The sequence below is a fragment of the Anticarsia gemmatalis genome, chromosome 7 (genome assembly GCF_050436995.1).
Source record: "Anticarsia gemmatalis isolate Benzon Research Colony breed Stoneville strain chromosome 7, ilAntGemm2 primary, whole genome shotgun sequence".
In the NCBI taxonomy this organism is placed as follows: domain Eukaryota; kingdom Metazoa; phylum Arthropoda; class Insecta; order Lepidoptera; family Erebidae; genus Anticarsia; species Anticarsia gemmatalis.
In genome coordinates this window covers 14158476-14179833 of record NC_134751.1, presented here as the reverse complement: position 1 = coordinate 14179833, position 21358 = coordinate 14158476, and the positions used below count along the sequence as shown (strand labels likewise).

The 21358-nt window shown below is 38.4% G+C and overlaps 3 protein-coding genes and 1 long non-coding RNA gene across 5 annotated transcripts; 2 read left to right on the top strand and 2 right to left on the bottom strand.

Annotated features, from left to right (window-relative positions):
* Positions 1 to 70: 70 nt before the first annotated feature.
* Positions 71 to 721, bottom strand: LOC142974220 (uncharacterized). Its single transcript, XM_076116387.1, has 2 exons — positions 413 to 721; positions 71 to 327 (listed from the first exon to the last, which is right to left on the bottom strand). The coding sequence occupies exons 1-2, from the start codon at positions 611 to 613 to the stop codon at positions 100 to 102; spliced, it is 429 nt and encodes a 142-aa protein (XP_075972502.1). The 5' UTR covers positions 614 to 721; the 3' UTR covers positions 71 to 99.
* Positions 722 to 1080: 359 nt separating this feature from the next.
* Positions 1081 to 6770, top strand: LOC142974217 (uncharacterized). The gene is made up of 10 exons (XM_076116384.1): positions 1081 to 1212; positions 2266 to 2526; positions 2831 to 3104; positions 3488 to 3660; positions 4066 to 4117; positions 4437 to 4542; positions 4809 to 4965; positions 5374 to 5534; positions 6006 to 6147; positions 6525 to 6770. The coding sequence occupies exons 1-10, from the start codon at positions 1183 to 1185 to the stop codon at positions 6768 to 6770; spliced, it is 1602 nt and encodes a 533-aa protein (XP_075972499.1). The 5' UTR covers positions 1081 to 1182.
* Positions 6771 to 7174: 404 nt separating this feature from the next.
* On the bottom strand, positions 7175 to 21233 carry LOC142974092 (arylsulfatase I). Of its 2 annotated transcripts, none has more exons than XM_076116245.1 (12): positions 21091 to 21233; positions 16464 to 16620; positions 15166 to 15328; positions 13359 to 13453; positions 12783 to 12850; positions 12116 to 12269; positions 11603 to 11760; positions 11212 to 11360; positions 10788 to 10930; positions 9257 to 9407; positions 8836 to 8955; positions 7175 to 8518 (listed from the first exon to the last, which is right to left on the bottom strand). In XM_076116245.1, the coding sequence occupies exons 1-12, from the start codon at positions 21196 to 21198 to the stop codon at positions 8347 to 8349; spliced, it is 1638 nt and encodes a 545-aa protein (XP_075972360.1). In that variant the 5' UTR covers positions 21199 to 21233; the 3' UTR covers positions 7175 to 8346. The 2 variants fall into 2 exon arrangements, with proteins under 2 accessions (XP_075972360.1, XP_075972359.1); XM_076116244.1 differs by having other exon boundaries at positions 7176 to 8518; positions 15166 to 15325; positions 16461 to 16620.
* LOC142974093 (uncharacterized) lies at positions 9587 to 12911 on the top strand. Its single transcript, XR_012959545.1, has 3 exons — positions 9587 to 9927; positions 11198 to 11389; positions 12774 to 12911. It is a non-coding gene; the product is annotated as an uncharacterized LOC142974093 (long non-coding RNA).
* Positions 21234 to 21358: the final 125 nt, after the last annotated feature.

Genomic DNA, 21358 nt, shown 5'->3' with positions numbered 1-21358 from the left:
CTACTTACATATTAGGTATTGTTTGTAGAACATTATGGCATTCCGTTATTCTAAAATAAACACATTCTAAGATAAAACTATTTATTTAGTTATTCAATTTTATTTCTCATTTGCAACGGATGAAGATTTTTTTCCAAAGTAGCTTGACAGTACTTTCTTCACAGCAAGTCGTTTGTTCGTAGACGAACATTCTCCCTGTTGGCTGGGTGACTTGCTCCAATGCTCGAAACTTTGGCGTCTAAACATTTTGCCTAGGGACTGCCATTTCTGATCTGGACTTATTTCTTTATCCTCAAAGTTTTCTTTGCTTCCTGAAGGGCGATCACCCTACAAAATATAAAACATTTGTGGCATCAACAAACAAGTAGGTAAATATTATTCAGATTCATAAAAATACCTACGTTAAACTTACATCGTTAGATTTTGTTGGACGAAGCTGATTGCGAAAAAAATTTGATATGGACTTCTTCCAAGTTCTAGGACTTTTGTAAGAGTTTAATTCTAGGCTACCCGTACCTTCAACGGGCATTTTTTTACTTTTATTTTTCCACGACTCTTCGTCTTCTTTAGGTGAAAGTTCATTTCGAACTTGAATAGCTTCAGGGCACATCATTGTGATTTGTAATATCAAAAAACCTTTGAACTTTTCCCAATAAACTATTCAAAATTATTTTTATTTATTTTGTCACGATGTCATTTAATTTTCGTCATTTGTTTTCCAATCAATCAAGTTTGAAAAAAGAAATATTATTATTTTTTATAAATCCATAGACATGAGTTTAGAGACTATTTTAATTTAATCAGCTATTATTACCTTCTTTATCGTTTTATTCAGCAGGTTAAAAAACCCAGAATACAAAAAATATTATCATCAAAATATTAATTACTTGTTCGTTTGCACTAACTAGAACCAAATACCAAATAAATAATCAAAATGACCAAATAGTATCTATTTGGTCCTATTGATAATATTATAACTGGCTGAATAAAAAATTCAAGGTATTCCCATTTTCAAAAAAAAATCAGCACGCATGCGTGGAATGCGCATTGAAATAAGCGCGAAAAGCCGAAAACAGCGATTCTGCGCCCTGCGGTAACCGAGCAAAAAAGTTTGTACAACTCGTTGTTTTCGAATTACTTTAATTATTATTTTAAATACTTCCTTGCATTTATCGACTACCAATGTCGGCTACAGCGACATTTACATCTCAGGTGAGCGTAACGCATAACTATAACAATGATTGTTTCTTGGAGAGTAGGTATAGTAGAACATGGTTCCATCAACGACATGTTTTTAAAATCTTGTGTCCTCCTGACCTCCTCTCGTTAAAAAGAACCGGCTTACTTTTCGTGAATCAAACTTACTTTTTTGAGACTTACTTTATTTATAATTACACACTTAGGTACCTACACACCTTATCACACAAACTTGTACTTTTATTATATTATAAAGGGTAGTTATATACTTAGGTATCGGTAAAACGGGGTGAATAGAATTCACGGGGTGAATGGAAAAAAAATCAGGAAAGTTTTCAAGGCCAATATTTGAGTACTCCTCGTTGAAGAATTTTGTTCAAATTTGAAATGATTACACGTCGATATTACTTCTCTGCGGTGTCATAATTGTTTAAATGTTTAAATTGATATTTATACCAAAAAAATTGCTTCAAAGCCAACCGTCCTCGAATGCCTTAATGGTTGATATTATTTTTTCAAAACTTTGTATTTAAAGTGGGATTTCTTTTCTAATGAGTTGTTTGAAGTGTTTATCTCTTTAGGTGTATATTAATCTATAAAGATACAATATTGTTAATTGAAAAAACGTTTTTAAACACAGTTTTTCTATTCACCCCTATCGCTGGGTAAATAGAAATTGACCATTTTTTTAATGAAATATCGTAAATCTATGCATATTTTTGGACAAATATGGTTTTAACTCTTTCTTCATGGCGCCGGACATGATATAAAATAACCCGACAATAAAAATAACAAGTTATTCGCAACAAATTTTTAGGACAAAGTTGAAAATCGTTTCTATTCACCCCGTTTTACGGTACTTAATTACATACCACTTTATTTTTATGCGTTTGTATTTTGGTAGGTACTAACACTTAATCTGGGTATCGTGACGGCTGCATGAATGAAAAATAATGAATTAACACTACAGTTCATTTGGTTCCCGAACTCTCCACCTCATGAATCATTACCAGTGGCAACTGGGAGTAGGAATATAGAATAAGTTTATTTATTTATTATCACAATTAGGCCGTAGCAGAATGGGTGAAGATCTTCCCGCGTCAGATGACGGAGACGTACACCAGTTCGGTGACGTTCATGAAGCAGCTGACGGTGGTCGCCATCAGCACGATCACGTACTTGAAGAACGTGTTCCCTGAAGACAGCTACACCATTGAGAACTTCGGCGGCATCCGACTGAGGATACTCAAGAAAAAGTGTAGGCATGAACTGGCGCAGTTCGTCAGTACCGCGCTCTCGCAGGCTTTTGAGGCGTTCGATAAGAAATACGTAAGAATTATACATAGTCTTAAAACTAACTAACTAAACGCTAACGATCAATAATTTTATTAATCTCTATTTTTTTTATATTTTAATTGCTCCGGGATATCGCGGGATCGATGCTTGTCATGCTAGACATTCCGATTTTTAGCTTGAAGGATCATGTTCTTAAAGAACCATGAGGGCGTTTAAAGGCTAAGCTGCAACACTATGATGTGTCGACCTTAAGTGCTTTAAAAGTTCTTTAAGGTAATAGGCAGGTTTTTGACTTTGTAAATCACCCACTCACTTTCGCTTAACATCTCTATCACAGCTGCACCAACTAGTGATATGCTTCTACGACGGGGAGTGTAAAGTGGAGAATTTAGTGGAGTACCACATCTTCGAGTACTCGTACACCTCGGAGGGAGTGTCCCTGGACGTGCAGTCCTCCCGCGGTGGAGTGTCACGCTCGTCGCGGTACAGCTTCGACAGTGTCCGCGATAGAACGCTGCAGCTGCTGCGCGCCTGCGTGGTGGTGATGCAGGCGTGCCAGGGGGACCTGCCCGACACCTACGATGTCAGCCTGCGACTGTACTATAATGACTGTGAGTTTGTGTTGTTGCCTTCTACATTTGTTAACGTGGGATTAAGAATTGATCGTGAATTGAAAACACTAGAGTGGCAGATGATTTTTGGTATTTCGCATCATAAGAATGTTAAATTGTCATGGGATTGGGACACAATTTAAAAAAAATACGGCCTACCGCATAATTGATTATTTTTCTGACTACTTCTGTTGCTTAAGCGCAGCTGCGTATAATTATTATTACCTATGATACGACTGCCACTCGTATACCGGATTTAAATAGGTAAAAACAAAAAAAATCCTGAGATTTTGGACCAAAAATTTTTAACTCAATAATAACCCATAAAAAATAACATAATTTAGAATTTTAATAAACATACTGACACTAACCGTACATTCCAGCGGCGCCCGAGGGGTACCAGGCGCCAGGGTTCCTAACATCGGAGGAGGAGCGCGACCAGCTGGAGGCCACGCGCCCGGACAGCGTGAGGCTGGGCGCCGTGGAGACCCCCTTCCACAAGCTCACCGCCAGGACCTACGTCAAGGAGAACGTGGGCTCCAGCCACGAGGCTAATGTACCTAGTTCTTCAAATTATTATTATCTTTTACATCGTAAACTTCACAGAGCCGTAACGTAATAGTCCGCTCAAGGAATACTCCAAAAGCGGGTGTAGAGTGCGTGAGAGGGATCCTAGGCAATTTCTTCAGAAATTGGTTCAGGATGTTTAGAGGATAAACATACTAAAAATCCCCGCCTCTAGGGGGGGCGCCGGAGTGGGGGGAGGGGGTTAAAGTTCCCATTTTTTAGTTTTTCATTAATATCTTTAAAACGGTTCGTCATAGAGAAAAAGTGTCTTCTACATATGCCATATTGCTTACCGGATAACTTAATTTTCTTAAGCCAAAAAGTAGATGATTTTCGCATTTATGAAGTTAGTGCATGGTTTCTGCCCATCTTTATAAAATTTGATTTGTTCCAGCCTTCACAGAATCCACCATTGATGTCACAAATTGAACATGATGATTTTGACGGTGAGTCACTAAGTTACTCACTACAAGTGGTAACTGTTAACGTAAAATCACGTCTTTTTGGGAGCAGGCTTAAAACTACCACTTGTTATCACTCTACCAGAAGAAATTCATCTTGTCTGAGTCGTTTTTATATTTTACAAAAAAAAATTCGTTGCAACGCTATCTACAAACAATTGATGGGCTAATTTTACTTTATAATTAGACAAGTTTGCAATAATTTCTATAAATCGTAATTAATTAGCATTATAACATGAAAAATGAAGGGGTTGGCCGTTTTTGGTCTGAAGCCTCGTATAGTTACATGTGTTATATTATGTAGGTTCGTCGGTGGCGCCGAGCGCGTCGGAGGCGAGCGACACCCGCCTGCAGTGTCCGTGCAACAAGCACGACTACGACGAGCAAGTGCACGCCATACTCACGTGCTAGTAAGTCACATATTATCGTAATACCGTGATTAAGTATCTGTTACTGCAGTAATATGAATCGTCTCAAAGTTGAACATAGATTACCAACCTTTTGCGGACCTTAACTACTTACTTACAAATAAAATTGTTCCAGTACCTTCTTTACAAAATAGTTAGAGCAACAAACACAATAACACTTTATCTAGCAGGTACTTATCTGTGATTTGAAAATTGGTCGTTTTATTGGTTATTTATGTTATAATGCTGTTATTATATCGTGTGTTTAGTTACTGCAACACTCAGCAACACGCGGCATGTTTCGGCGTGAGGCGGGAGCACGCCGGGCGCGTGTCGCGGCACTGCTGCACGGCGTGCTCGGACCGGGACCCGAACCTGCCGCCCACTGACACGCGACTCGCCGCGCTCGAGCCTCACAAGAGACAGGTAACTGCAATGTTACATTATGACAGAATTTCGATAAGGATTTGACAGATTTATTATTAAAACCTGTAATTGAGGGTGCGTTTTCCCGGAAGTGAAGTTTGACAGAGTTAAGGGTAGCGGATCACGAATCAACTTATTTAATTACATCGATGTCATTCTATTGATGCTGACTGTAGATTTTGAGCTTTAATCGTCAGTAGAAATAATACACGGGCGGATATTTTACAAATACTTTGTCGCATCAAAACGTCGTTTCTGAGATTTTTTTAAAGAGAGCTAACGTTTTTCATTTGTTATCAATTTGATCCAGGCATATGCCTATCTCAGCGGACTATTCGAGCGAGGGAATAGAGAGTATACGTGCGTTTTGAGCACACACACAACACTATAAGTATATAAACCCGGCAGTGCCTGTGCATCTTCCGCCGCTCGCTGGAGTGGTGCGCGCTGCGGCGCCGGCTGAGCGCGGCGCGGCTGGCGGCGCAGTTCGGCGTGTCGGGCGCCGCGGCCTGCAAGCTGGCCAAGCTGCTGCAGGCACACGGCGTCATCGCGCACGGACCCGGCGCCGAGTCAGTGCACGCACTCTTATTTTATTCAAATAAAATATATTCGCAAATAAATTCTATTCTATTCTATTCTATTCATATATCAAGCTGTTACCGCAACGCACGCCGTCGGGAGACATAGGTCTTGCGGTACTAACTTATAGCGGTGATCCCGGCAAACGTCTTTGTGGAAGTGACTAAACACTCGTCAGGTTTTCAGTGAGCTCCACAGCGGACGACGTATCCCGTAAAGGCTGTTACCGCAAAAATATCAAAATCCATAAAGAAACAGGCAGAACCTAAGCTTTTGTATTAATAACAGAAAAATAAATGCAACTATTAGAACGCCATCTATTAACAATTGTTGAAACCAAAAAATATTTTTAAATAATTTAAAACAAACAAGTCAGCATGTAATAAAATTTTACAAATTCGGTCACCATTATTTTGACACCCCATTTACACATAATAATTCATTGTCTATCAATTCCGCAGCCTGTCATCCCCTCGCGAGGTATTATCGACTCCACTACAGGAGGTGATGAGTAAGTTCTTCCAGCACGAGGAGCCGGCAGAGCTGCCGCGCTCACAGCACAGCCTCGACCCTGTGGGAGACGTGCTGACCCCCATGGAGAAGGTTAGAACACATCTCAGTTTTACCCCCCTTGTCTATAAGTCGTGAAATTAATCCGACTTCGAGGAATTCAAAAAAATATAAATTTTGGTCATTTTATTTATCTATGTACCTATATCATTATTTTATATGAACCTAATCGCGAATAATGTAAAAAAAAACAACTACATAACTATAAAGCTAGTTAAGTACTGCGTTTTATGAGGTAGTAAGTACCTGATGAGACGATTATAGGGTCCCTATCATTAAAACGAGATCCTATAAAAAGACATATAAAGGGTGACCTTTGGGTACGGACTACGGAACCTTAATAATATATTTCTCGGACAGTTTTTGTTATCCCCCACTTCCTTTACGAAAACATTTCAAACAAATTGAAGGTATCGCTACAAAACGAGACCACAGTCGGCAAGATCATAGAGCCAGCACCAGAGCCAGTGATTCAAGACGAGGGACTACAGGAGTACCGCGCCGCCCTCCTCAGCCACGTAGAGGAGGAGGGCCTGCCCCTCAGCGGCACTCACAACCCCGTCCCCATGGAGGAAGTCAGCAAGAACATGAAAAGAAAGATGACCACCAGAAGAACTGGCGTCAGGACTAAGAGGACCAGAAATAATAAAGACTAATATTGGTTGTAAAGTAATTCCTGTCTGCTTAGTATTATTCTGTTATTTATTTTAAGGTTGATTTTATAGCTCTGTAATAGATTATAAGCTTATAAATAGCCCCGTTTTTGTTACTTCTGAATAAATATAAGGTAGTTAATAAAGTCTACATATTTACGGGATAGGCTATCTGACGCTTAAGTTGTGAAACTGTTACACCTACATAATATATGAAAGTGTATCTTTCGTAGAAAACGGCTAAACAGCTTTGAATGTCGACAATAAGTGTAATTCTTTAAAACTAGTCTTTGCAGCCGTTTTCGTATTTGCTTGAAACATAGGTGGGTACTTTACAAACGCTTTGGCATTTACTATATTGTTAGGTAGAGTTTTGTATTAAGGTTGATTTCTCAAAAATAAAAGACGTGAAAACGTTTCTAATAAAACTTTTGGTAAATGTATTACATTTTATAGATATTACAACATAATTAAATTAAATATTACAATTTAACGCTTATTCTAACAACAAAACTTAAAATTCTCACTCAAATTCAAGTAACACAAATGACAATAGCAGCATGAGGCAGAAGTACATTACTTAAATGTGAGTGAAGTTTGTATCGCTGTGACTAAACAGATTGGTTAACAAAATATTTCGCGGTTTACATATGTATATTATTTTGTAGAACTTTATTTCAGTGTTGGAACTTAAAATGTAGGTTACCATTTAATCCAGCTTTTTGACAAGGTAGGTAAGGAAACATTCTAGCGTATCCCTTTATATTTACTAGTTTTGATACTTATTAGTTAAAGCAGTTTTATATTTTTTTGTAATTATTTATTTGTCTTTAGGGCGCTCACTGGTTGGCAACATTACCCCCGTTGAAAACCTATAGTTAACATTCTAGTTGTTGTTCGTATATTTAATTAGTTCTACAAGTGGTCTAAATAAAAAACTTAACGTTTAAGGACAAACTTATTTATATTCCTACTATCAAATTAAAAGTTTTCCTGTTACTTTGTTACTTATTATTGTTCCTAAGATAACTATATGTAATAAATACGGTCAACAATAACCATTTTATTATTATGTACATACTTACATAGCAATCTAGAGAATAACTAACAATAATTTTACGTTCTTTTTTATACAGAAACCACAACAATGATATATTTAACGTACAGGAATAGTAGAGGAGGGCAGGAGTCAAAGTACGTAATTAAAGTGCTATTAGAAGTAATTATCACTAAAGATCACAATAACAAAATGCTTTTCCTGCCTAAACCACTTTAGCTATCTATTAACGCTTGTATACCACGCGAATTACCTACTGGAGTAGGCACGATGTGAAAATTTTAATTTATTTATTTTGGCAAATTATAGAAAAAATCACGTATTTTACAAACGTGAAATCGCATTAAAGTTGAAAAGTGTGTTTAATTTCGTTAGTACTCAACTTCAACTGATTGTATCGGCGCAATGTTTTAATTACATTATTTGTAGGAAAATAAAAAATACGTGTTTAATATATTCCAATATTCTGTCAGACGACTAAAAACTGAGACTGCGATCATTCTAAGTATTTGCTAGTTTTTACTATACGAGACATAAGCTCCTCCTGATGGGTGGGAAGTCCCCGAAGGTGGTGAACACTCGGCCCCAGTACTTGGGGTCGGCTCGAGATTCTATGTCCTTGTTGTTCGGCGGTACTGCTGTCTTGTTCACGTTGTCCAACTGTGTTAGCATGCGCTGGAGAATATCTGGGAACCTGCCGACAAACACATAACGATATTGGATTATAAGACATGCTTCGATAGTGTATCGTTATAGACATTTATGGGTTGCAAAAACCACTATTTTCTTCCATTCTCCAAAACGGTTATAACGACAAAAGGATATTTTGAATCTGAATTTGGGCTTTCAAGAAGATAATAAATTAATAATGTTTAACCTTTCATTAGTCATGGATGCCTAAGTACCCGATAGCCCCGAGTTTTGTTGCCAATAATAACTCATACTTTTTTTATTCATGGATAAATTTTACATATGTATTTGTAATTGTGAGAATTTTACTACGGTACTGACAGTGAGGCGAGGTTCTGTCTCTCGCAGGGGTCGTGCTCCACGTCGTACAGGCACGGCGCCTGCAGCGGAGCGCACGCCGTCACCGGGATACTGGAGTTACACCGCACTGTCGCCTCCTCTCTGTAAATGTTACATTTTTTTGAGTAACACGAGAAAACAAAGTCGATTTAATTTTCCGATTTTTTTCTCGTGACTTGTATTTAATAGGTGCCTGCCATCATTACTTTACTGCTTCTGCGGCGTGGTCTGTCGTATATGCGACTGCCGCGCAGAGGTCCCAGGTTCGAATCCCGGTTCGGACCAAAAAGTCTCTTCTAAGTTACATCCAGTCAGCCCTCTCTCATTCCGGGGTTAGAATCTACCTAGTGGCCAGCAGTGGGACTACAAATAGGTTACATTTAATTAAAATTAATAATTTTACCTGATCCTTGTGATTTTACTCTGACTGGGCAGTTTCTCGACCTTGCCGAGCGCGACGCCGGCGTCACTGCGGTACACGAGGTCTACGTTATAGTTCCCGGCGCGGCCGCTCGGCCCGTACCAGCTCGACCATGCACCGCCGTAGTTCGCTCCTGACACATACAACACAATATACCCATGACTCAATCATTTAAACAAGGATGACAATAGGGAATATTCATGTTTTTCTTTTTTGTCTTAAATCAATAGTTTACTATTTTATAACGTAGAAAAAAATATTAATGGGCTTCAAAATACTCTAGATATTCTCAAAAATGAAATTTAAACTTACTTTAAAATTTAAGCAGTTCAAACGCCGCCATTTTGCGCGCGCTTTGCGTGACGTCACATGACTCGTCCAGTGGGTGTTTTCCTTAGCGTTTACTGTGGACTTTTCAGTTACTTCGAGATATTTACAGTTTTAATAACTTTAAAACCATGGAACAAGTCAAAAAATTATGTTATGAGTATTGTATAGTACCAGAGTGCACAAATACTACTCGAAAAACACCCGACAAAGTGTTTTTTCGGATTTCAAGTGATGCGAAAATACGAAAACAGTGGTGTAAGGTGATGAGAAGGGACAATATATCTCCTAAATCGTGTTTATATTGTTGTGAAGATAATTTTAACGTAAGTGTACTTTATTTATATACAGCTTATTGTGAATTAATAAAAAGTAAGTTTTGCATTAGTTATTGAACATTACAAAATTCTGTTTAAAATTAACCTAACCTATAAGAAAAGTTCAGTACTCAGTTATAAAAACTAACTTTCTATAAAAACTACTCTGATCTCTCCGCTCGTAATATCGGGATTTGATGCAAAATATGCTGTCATCATGAAAGCATCTATTTTCGGTAGATTGTCCGATTGTACTTTGACAAAACCAGCTTCAGTTATTGTCCTAGATTCACTACAAATCTTAACTAAACTTCACTACAGTCAGCACAAGAATACAGGTTTAAATTATTTATTTTCTTCACAAAAACTTGTAATACAGTATGAGTTTCGACGCTGATGAATACAATGTCGTATCAGATGACGTCACATTTCGTTCGACCAATGGTGGCACGTTTTGAAAGTTTGAATTTCGCTCCCTTATTTTGCATTTTTTGAATATTATTTTAAGGGTTTAAATAATAAGTAAATAAAAAAAAATCCTTTTCATTATAATATTACGATAATAAGTATTCGAGAAAAAAATATTTTAGGCCATTTCAAATTTTATGCATATTCCCTATTCTTAGCAGACCTTTGAGGAGTTTTAGAGAGTATTGGACAAAAGAGTATTAAAGTTCATCATTTAATTTTATCGTATCAAGACTTAAAAGTGGTGCATGCATTGAGTTTATTATAATGCATCAGTACGAGTTTGTAAAATTATTTGAATTTTAAAATACATAATGCTATAAAATTTAGTTTTTGTCATTTTGGTTCGCGCATGTAAGTACAACAAGTAGCAGTACTTATTCAATATAGTATGTGTATACCTTTGAGAAGTTTCCACCTGCCGACAGTTATGCCAGCACTGTTCCAAATGTCGTCAATATTGTGTACGATGTCCGTCCTGCTCGAGGGCAAGTCCTTGGACAATGCGTCCCAGAGGTTCATGCCGTCCAAGTTCTTGAATTCACTGGAAAATTGTAAAAAAAATTAAAATTTGCCTGTAACCTGAGATCGCTTGATCGAGTACGACGAACACCTTACAGTCGCGTTTTGCGGAACCTATGTACATACATTTGATTTATTTTCTATTTGAGTGAAATTGTTGCGTAATACTGGTAATACCGTATGTTAGTACCTAGAATTCGACTATTATTGTACTATCGATACTGATGCTCGTAAATGACATGATTCGTTCAAGCTTTCAAGTGGTGGCTAATATAAAAGTATGTTAAAGATGAAGTTCGCTACCTGGCATCTCCCCCGGCGGCGTGGTAGAGCGAGGGCAGCCAGTCCACGAGGTGCAGGCGCTGAGTGGCCGCGTGGGAGCGCTGCTTGAGGAGGGGACTCCACAGCAGCCCCGCGCCCCGCACCCCGCCCTCCCACAGGGTGTTCTTCACCTGCCAGACCACGCAACTTGTTACAAACGGTAGGTAGCGTGACAGGAGAATAAAATTTAAATCGCCTACCTATACTACGACCGAGCGGCTCGTTCAACTCTAAATATTTGTTTCGTCCTTGTGAATGCGGGTGAGACACGAACTTCGAAACGTTGTGACAAGCACTACTGCTACGCCATGGACGTAGCGTTTCTGTACCGAAGCGAACCAATGTTTAAAATAATACAGTGAATATGTCTCACCCCTCTCAGCGGATAGTTAGAGGCGGCGTTATCGTTGAAGCCGGCGGCGGGCCCGCCGTTGTCAGTACTGAACACGATGATAGAGTTCTCCAGCAAGCCGCGGCTCTGCAGAGATGCCACCACCTTACCCACCGACTCGTCCATCTTTGTTAGCATTGCTGAAACAAACAGGAGACCGTAATTAAATTATCGCTAAGAAGAACTATTAGAAAAAATATCATATTTAAAAAAAATGGGTCACTTCCCTCAACCATAGGACTTTCTTTGGGATATCTGTAGCATAGGACGGCTCCTGGTTTTTAAACCGCGTGCGGCGAGTCAATGTACAGTCTATGAAATGTATGAAAACTACAGGAAATCGCCGGTGGTGCCATGTGGTCGCCACCAGTTTGCGGGGACCGTAATTCTTTGGAATTTCTCATTTCTTAGTGCGACACGATATTCGTTATTTTGTGAAGAGATGTTTGCCTAGCAATGGTGGTTAGTAAAAGATAAGAGTTATTATAATATTACCAGCATACTTCCGTCGCTGTAAGTCTTGTATATGAGAGTGGTTGTGGACGGCGTCGTCGGGCGCTCGCAGGAACTCGTAGGGGTTGCCGCTGTGCATGGCCGAGTGACACACCATCAGGAACAGCGGCTCACTGCTGTTGTGGGCTTTTATTAACTGGAAATGTAAATAGGTCACATTTAAAAACCTTTATATGATAATAATGTCCTTGCCGATGCGGCTACGGGCGGCGGTCAGTTTCTTTGAAACTGGCCAACGATGTAGGACTTTGTTTTTCACGGCTGGTACAATAACTCTCCATTCTAGTCCCTTTCTGTCATAAAGTTGTGGGACGGTATAAATGGACTGACACTAAAAACGACAACTTATCATGCTTTACAAGACACACAGGTCTACGGCCCGTATTTATACTAAGTTCGGTAGTCACGGAGAATTACTCAGAAATATTTTTTTTGTTTCGACTCGAGATTCTAACCCGAGAACTCACTTCTTGTCGAGAACTTACCTCGAGAACAGTCGTATTCCTAACCGCTGCGCCACAAAACGAATCAATCAGTTCTTCATATTAATAACGTCAACAGCTCTCATTGTAGCAAATTGCTCCACCCGACAACATGGCTGAGCCTTGATTTTTGAAAAGTATTATTTTATTTATTTAAGGTTACTGACCCGCACGGCTTCTTTAGTGTACACATCGGTCGCGTACTGTCCGAACAGGTCATCGGCCACCTCGAACCCTGCATTGTAAATAATTAGCATTATCTATCTAATTAGTAAGTTCATTACTTTCACAACAAAGTACAATCATGCACCTAGTTATAACAATGTGACTGTGTCTGATTAAATGATAATGGTTTATAATTAAAGCGACTTATTTATAAAAATTGAATAATAATATTTAAGTTATTTCAATACGAAAATAGGTGACATACCTACTTAGTTTTATTGATAACGAGCTGACCCGCGCAACTTCGCTTGCGTCACGTACCTAAGAGAGAATGGGCCAAAATTTTCCCTGTTTTTGTAACATTTTTCCCTGGTACTCTGCTCCTATTGGTAGTAGCGTGATGATATATAGCCTATAACCTTCCTCGATAAATGGGCTATCTAACACTGAAATAATTTTTCAAATCGGACCAGTAACTCCTGAGATTAGCGCATTCAAACAAACAAACAAACAAACTCTTCAGCTTTATAATATTAATATAGATTGAGTGTGAAAATGTATAAATTACGTTTGAATACCTCTTCTGAAGTCATATCCCCACGATCCTTGTTCCATATTGGTGTGATCGTACAGGTCTATCTTGCCCGTCCAGAAACCAAGGTGGCTGTCGAACCTGAAGAAAAACATATAATTAATTATGTTATTGTTGTTGACAACAGCTGCGCGGATCGATCTCTGATGTTAAGCTACGCTTGCCGAGGTTGTTCTGTGGATGGGTGACCATCTTATTCATATAGCAGATTCATATTACAGAATTGATGAGTATCTAAACGACAATAGCTCTTGGGATTAGTCGCTCGCTTGAAGGATTCTTTGAAATTAGGGAACTTTGCTATAAATTGTATAAACTTAGTAGCAGTAGGTCTAATATTGTAAAATATGGGCAATTAATGATGCAAATAGGTGATGTTACGTACAATTTGATGTAAATGTATGTACATAAAACTGTCACTTTTTTTTCTTTTATAATGTTCACAACCAGTGTGCTCACTTGCTGCCCATATTCTTATTATCACATGCTAGTAGGTGCTCCCAACATACGGTATGATCAGAGACTAATAAATAACCTAGCTATATTCATTTAACTTAATTGACGTTTAGTCTATATCGCTGATTGTTGGCAGCTCCTCGCATGATCAATTATTGTATCAACCACATTGTAAAACTTTTGGCGATTGAAAAGAGTGGCCGTGAGTTTCTCGCTAGCTCTTCTCATAAGGCTCTAACCCCGTTTCCGAGCTAGTGATAGATTCAGTAATTGTAACGACTATCATAAGTGTCAATATTTGACCTAAATGAATAAATGATTTGATTTTATATTATCGAGTTCCTCCATGTTTCGGAAGGCACATTACGTTGTGGTCCCGGCTGTCATTTTCAGAGATCTTTGACCGTCGTTAACAGTAGTCCTTGGGGAGATTAAGTTCGATGATATGGCACTTCCTATGATTTTATGGTAAGTAGATACAGATATTTTAAACTGGCGATGACCACAACATTTATTCATTTACTTTTTTTTATTCTTAGTGGTCGACTTTGACGAAAGAACATAAATTCTTGTTGAAAATAAATAAATGCGGTTGTAATCAATTCGAAGCATAACAACAACAATATTAAAAACAAATTGTATGCAACTGATATCAGTGCAGGAGTGACTTGAGTTTACTATATAATAGGTATATGACCTAATTAGATAGGGCACATTGTATCGAGTAATAGGTACTTTGACATATGCACTTGACTCTTGAGTAAGTAATAGAACTCTACAGACATATAAGTCACTAATATAATATAACGTGTCGAAGACATAATGCCGGTGATTTTGTTTCAAAGGCATTTTAAAAGTCGCAAACATTTTATACATTTCGGGACAAATGCAACTAGTTTGTACTATGTAAAAAGTAGATATTTAGATAAGTTATACCTACATACTTAAGTTTAGAACTGTTCTAAACTTAATTTTATTTACTCTCCGTGTTGTTTATATTTATGCAACTACATAGGTATGTGTTTTGCTAGTATGTGATCACAAAGTATAAACCTGTTTCAGAGACTTACGAATATACAGGATGAATTTTAATCAATATGCGTTTCATTACATCATTTTATGTTTGATAAAAAACTTGCCTAGTGCCTACTATATTTTATGAGCCCTTTATGTGTCCCACTGCTGGGCAAAGGCCTCTCCTTTTCCTTCCTTCTTTTCTTTGTCTTTGAGAGATTGAGAAGATAAGAAACGGCCAAAAGGCCTGTGAGGAGTGGTCATATATACTACCGCCCAGACCTATAGCTTGTTTTTTATTGTCGATACAGTAATGTCCTCACCCTCGGTTTAGCGGCAGATACTCCTTCTTATAGTTGCCGAGGTGCCACTTGCCGACGAGATGAGTCTTGTACCCCAGCTCCTTCATGTACTGCGGCATTATCTTCTCCGACAGCGGCAGACCGCGGGGCTCCGTGCCGAAGATCACGCTGTGCTGCATCCCTGGTACATACACATATGTAAGAAAACATAATACGAGAATCCTAATGACTAAGAATATAGATGCGAAAGTTTGAAAACTCGGAAACTACTGGTCAGATTTTAAAGAAATTTTGCGCACAGTTAGGATATAAACTGGATTAACACATAGGATTGATAGTTTTGCTCTAGTTGGAGCAATCTTAAGGGGTTTGTGACGGATTCTAGATTTTGGTTTGGGGGAGAGAGGTATGATGATTGGACTGAAACCTAAACAGTCCATTGGACATGCTATCATCGAATCTCCTGTACCGCTCTACTTAAACAATCATTCGATTATTATCATTAATTTTTTCTTGTTTTTTTCAAAGATCATAAGAGAAGCGGCTCATAATTTGTAAATCTAAATGTAGCGTGATAATTCGTTACTATTAACCAGTCAAGCGCGTGCGCAGATGACCTCATCTCATGGTAAGGTCTTGAGACCATCAAGCCAATCGCCATCACCATTGGTTGAAGATATTATTATTTTAAATACGTACTCAAAGACTCTACTCGACTAAGAAGTGCCTAAATTCGCAAACCAATTTAGAGATTTCGAGCGAAAAAATTGTAAAGAATAGGTTTATCGCGGCTAGCACTGTCATGTCTACCTCATAGTTGTCAAAGCAAGCAACTATTTGCTAATCTGTGGTCAAACTAGTAGAAAGTAGTGTTTTAGTATGCAGTTGTAATGTTTGTGCATGTCGCGAAAGTGATGTCTTTGTTGATTGTACGACGCGACGTGGTGACTAGTGTCGGTGATGTTTCCTGATTCATGTGCGATCACCGTTAATCATTACATACTAATATGCTATCATAGTTTACTTATCTATCCAAGTTTGGATGTTTGGACGTTTGTTACTCAGGTAATCACGCCATAATTTCTTATAGAAAATTTAATTAAATTTGGTACACAGATAGTTTAAGTATATCCTTGTTTAGAACATGGCACAAATATTTACTTATTTACTCCGAGAAAACTCTTCACGCGGTCGAAGTCGCAAGCGGAAGCTTGTTACTTAGGTAATACGAAAGTCTGTCTTTTTTTTAATGGCTTATTCGTTGAACTATTCATTAGACATCTACCACAATACAAAAATATCTTCTACTCCCTTACCAGTATGTATGGGATATTTGCCAGTCATGAGAGCGGCGCGGGAGGGCGTGCATATCGGCGTCACGTAGTAGTTCTGTAGAATCAGCCCGGAGTACGCCAGCGCGTCGATGTTTGGTGTCGGGATCTCGTTGGACCCGTGGAAACCAACATCGTTGAAACCCTGCACAGCAATCAATATTATGACACAAACTGTAAATGGCGCGGTGGACAAGGAATTGGCCCATCATTAACTGGAAACTGTAAATGATAGGCCAATTCAGATTCAATTAAATGATGCGGAAAACCGGCATCATTTAACTTTAGAAAACGTAAAGCTTAGGCATGACTTATTCCTATTACCAGACTCCATATAACACTTTGCCCACATTGAACTTGAACTGCAGAACTCAGAAGAGAACCACTAAAGGATTCTGAATAGCATGTTTCTTTTATAGGAACAAGGCAAGTAATATTTACCGGTAGATACGTTATACCACGTCCTTATGTACCCGATATCTTAATGTTTAGCCTGTGTTTGTTGGAACATTCCCAAATAGGGCAGCCATGGCGCCCGAGAGGCGAGGTCAGTAAGTTCGCTTCAGTTGTCCCGTCTGACATAAAATATATACGACACAACACAGTACCTTTGAATCTTTGGTACTATATGTATGTGTGTATGTATCTACCTGCGCCAGAACTTTTCTGACCCGGAAATCGATATTAAAGCAAGCTTTGAGCAGTACATAGTTAAGATCCAATTATTATTGTAAGTAGATCTGAAAGTTTGTTTAACAAACAAAAAAGATTTAAATCAATTAGGTGGGTATATAGTCCAACAAACTTATTAGAAATGGAGGTAGGTATTCAAATTTTTGAATGTAGGTACATCAGCGACTCGCAGGCTTATGCAGCTGGAGGTGACCTGTTTGATACAGCTAGATACTTTATTTTGGAAATACATATTATTCATTATAATCTAGATAAATCGAGCAAGCCAAGGCTCTCTACTAAATTGTTAGACTATAGTAGGTACTGGTGTTAGGTAAAATTAATGAAGTAAGGTCAATTTGGGTAACTTTGAATCATTTGGGTAACGTTGACAGTGGGAATATGAACTAGTTTCGATTAATTTTTCATATGAAATCAACATAATTGATACAGGTTTATACTAGTTTTGCAGACTTTTATCAATGTTTTCATAAGAAAAAATTATCGAAACTAGTTCAAATTCCTACTGTCAATGTTACCCAAATGATTCAAAGTTACCCAGGTTGACTGTACCTAAATGAAATTAAAAATGAATAACAAGGTAAACCAGTGACCTAGGGGTCATTGGTATTCCCTTGTTATACATTACGGGTTATCTAAAAGAAAGGCCTATGCCCCCAGCAGTGAGACACTGACGCGGACGTAGGCACCTAAGCTAAATAAAAACCTGCACATTATGGAATACAACGAATGACTGAGTTTTTACTTTATCTAGGTTATTCAATTCTCATCGGTATAATCAGTCTGCCGTCCAACCTACTTTTGTAGTTAATAAATTCATAGGTGTAAGTAAATACATTAGTACATACGCTAATGACTATTACCAATTCAATAAAGTTAATAGGTATGTAACATACAAATTAAGTAAATAATAAAATATTCCCTAGTGTCCAAAAACGTGGCATAATTTATTTACTTGACATAACACCATACTATTTAGGATAAAATATCCGTTAATTAAGCTTAGGTCATCTACGGATAGCATTAATGGTGTATAGAGAACTAATTGAATAAGGATAATGTAACGAATCAATAATAACAAGGAAGTAGTATTAAGAAACTCAAAAAGGCATAACTCGTTTTTGCACGAATTCAAAAAAGTTAAAACGAAAACTAAATGATCCATCTTGAATGCGATCTCGGTGATCCTGTAATACGCGACTTAAGACTATGGATTGTTTATGATTAATTGATCCTGGGTATCCCCGTTTCAATCTCCACTAACCTGCTTTGGGTAATTATTAAATCTACGAACCTACATAGAAATAATTTTACTAAGGGCCAGTTTCACATTCTATAATAACAGTCAGGTAACCCTTTTGATAATTAAGTAACAGTACCTAATGTATGAAAACAACTTGATAAATACTTTATTAAAGGTGGTGAATAAATGCGAAAGTTTAGATGATTACTCAACCGAACCAAAAAAACTTAATGGAAGTTGATAAAGGAGATCATCCATTTTGGGCCTTTTTTCAAAGTGCCGGCCAACAAAAAAAAGTGGCATGTATCAATAGAGCTAGCCATTACAAGCAATAGTTAGTATGGCACGAAACCGGTAGGATCGCTATGAACCGAGTTATACAGGTTTAAAGATTCATAATATTAATTTCTGAAAGTGCTGTGAAACATAAAATAATGATTGATTTTGCTAGAATTAACTATCTAAAGCAATTTTCATTGTGAAGCCACCACTCTGAAGTTGATATAAGGCCGTAAGCACACGTATCAACTCGGAAACGGGTCATCACCGTATCAACTCAAGCTCATCAGTATTATTTGTATGTAATTCCCTACTGTAACACACTTATCGGAATCGTTATGTGATCGCCCCGGCTCACGACGATGGGAGTAGTGCGTATGCGCATTATGCATACACCAGCACCCAGGGTGGAGTGCGGGGCTATGTGCATATTCCGTTAGAAGGGCGGGCATACCCACTAAACCGCAACATGTGTCCTCATAACAAGGGCTCTTATTACAAATGGTGCCCGAAGCACAAAATATTGTTCCACATGCCAATGAGTCGGACATAACCACCCAACAGCAATACTCTAGAGGACCTCTTACCTAGACGATGGTTTGTTAGTTGCACACAATCGAGGGTGTGGCCCCTTAGGTGCGAGTTTGATTCCCTCGGCGCCCCAATGCGTCGCCACTGGATTGGTCACTGGCGGCTAGCGCAAGGTCAGCGCATCCCCCCTTAGCGAACCTAAGGGGCCACACCCTCGATTGTGTGCAACTAACAAACCATCGTCTAGGTAAGAGGTCCTCTAGAGTGTTGCTGTTGGGTTGTTATGTCCGACTCATCGGCATGTGGAACAATATTTTGTGCTTCGGGCACCATTTGTGATGAGGGCCCTTGTTATAAGGACACATGTTACGGTTTAGTGGGTATGCCCGCCCTTCTAACGGAATTTGCACATAGCCCCGCACTCCACCCTGGGTGCTGGTTTATGCAAAATGCGCATACGCACTACTCCCATCGTCGTGAGCCGGGGCGATCACATAACGATTCCGATAAGTGTGTTACAGTAGGGAATTACATACAAATAATACTGATGAGCTCGAGTTTATACGGTGACGACCCGTTTCCGAGTTGATACGTGTGCTTACGGCCTTATATCAACTTCAGAGTGGTGGCTTCACAATGAAAATTGCTTTAGATAGTTAATTCTAGCAAAATCAATCATTATTTTATGTTTCACAGCACTTTCAGAAATGAATATTATGAATCTTCAAACCTGTATAACTCGGTTCATAGCGATCCTACCGGTTTCGTGCCATACTAACTATTGCTTCAAATAGCTAGCTCTATCGAAACATGCCACTTTTTTTTGCTGGCCGGCACTTTGAAAAAAGGCCCAAAAATGTATGGAGCCTGGATGATCTCCTTTGGATTAAGATCTATTTTAACCTGAATTATCACATAGGACTATTACCCTGGGAAATCTTTGCACGTGGACGAAATTACATCCAGAAGCTAGTTAATAATATTTTATGGTCTTCTTATTGTCTGATCTGAATGACCAGAGAGCGACGCCGCGAGGTGACGCCCATTAATGTCTGTTCAATAGATATTGAGTGCTCATTAAGAACGTGTGATGACTCTTCAGTACCTGTTCTTTGGTAAGATTCTGGTGTTAGTGCATTAGGTACCACGAGTTTGACTGCGGTAGGTATGTTTATGCAAATTAATGGTCACCTTTTAACCTTATTTAACTCAAATGACAAGATTATTTATATTAAGTCTATATTATTAGATTATTATATTATTTGTAAATTTTGGCAATGATAAAATTTTCCCACCTGACCACTGCATACGTACTGACTGACTCAATTTCCTGAGGACTGTTCTATGATTATGAGTAACTGATAGGTGCAGTTATGATCAAAAATATATGAAGCGCGTAGTTTGATATACAATTAAATCTACTCCATAATTTTTTTCTTTTCTTTACATTTTTTATCGACGTAATATATAAAATAAATAAATGAACGATCTTATAATCCGCACAAAAACAAGTTTATATCAAATAAAAAACCCAAATCTTTATAGGTAGGTAGGTACATTAGTCGGCAGTATAACAAAATAGCCACTTAGATCATCAATGTGTCTAGCAAAAATTTTGAATAAGGTTAGTAAACAAAAAGTCCCGTGATAAAATAATTATTACACTAAGTTTATATCAATACATCAACTAAGAAGCTTTCAGCAGAGCTTGACATCTCTAGATTAACTACAAACCTAAGTGACTAATTTAAAGCATAACAAATCATACATGTAAGAAACAACAAAATATATTTGTGAACATAGGAATTCGCCATTTGCTAAACATAACAGAGACTTACGATAATAGAAAACAATAGTAAATACACTTACAAGATCATCAGCTAGTATGATGACAATGTTGGGTCGCGCGCTGCCCGCGGCTGCGGCGCTGAGCGCACCGAGCGCGCACACACACCTGCACCACACTGCCCGCGACATATCCGCGCCGAGCTCACCACGCGAATGACACTCGCCTCACTACACTCACTACTACTCACTACTCACTTGCAACTAGGCTACCTTATCTAGAGGCGCTTTTCAACATTAAAAGCTCCATCATACTTGTTTGTTTAAAACTTTTCATAGCTGTTTTGCGTTG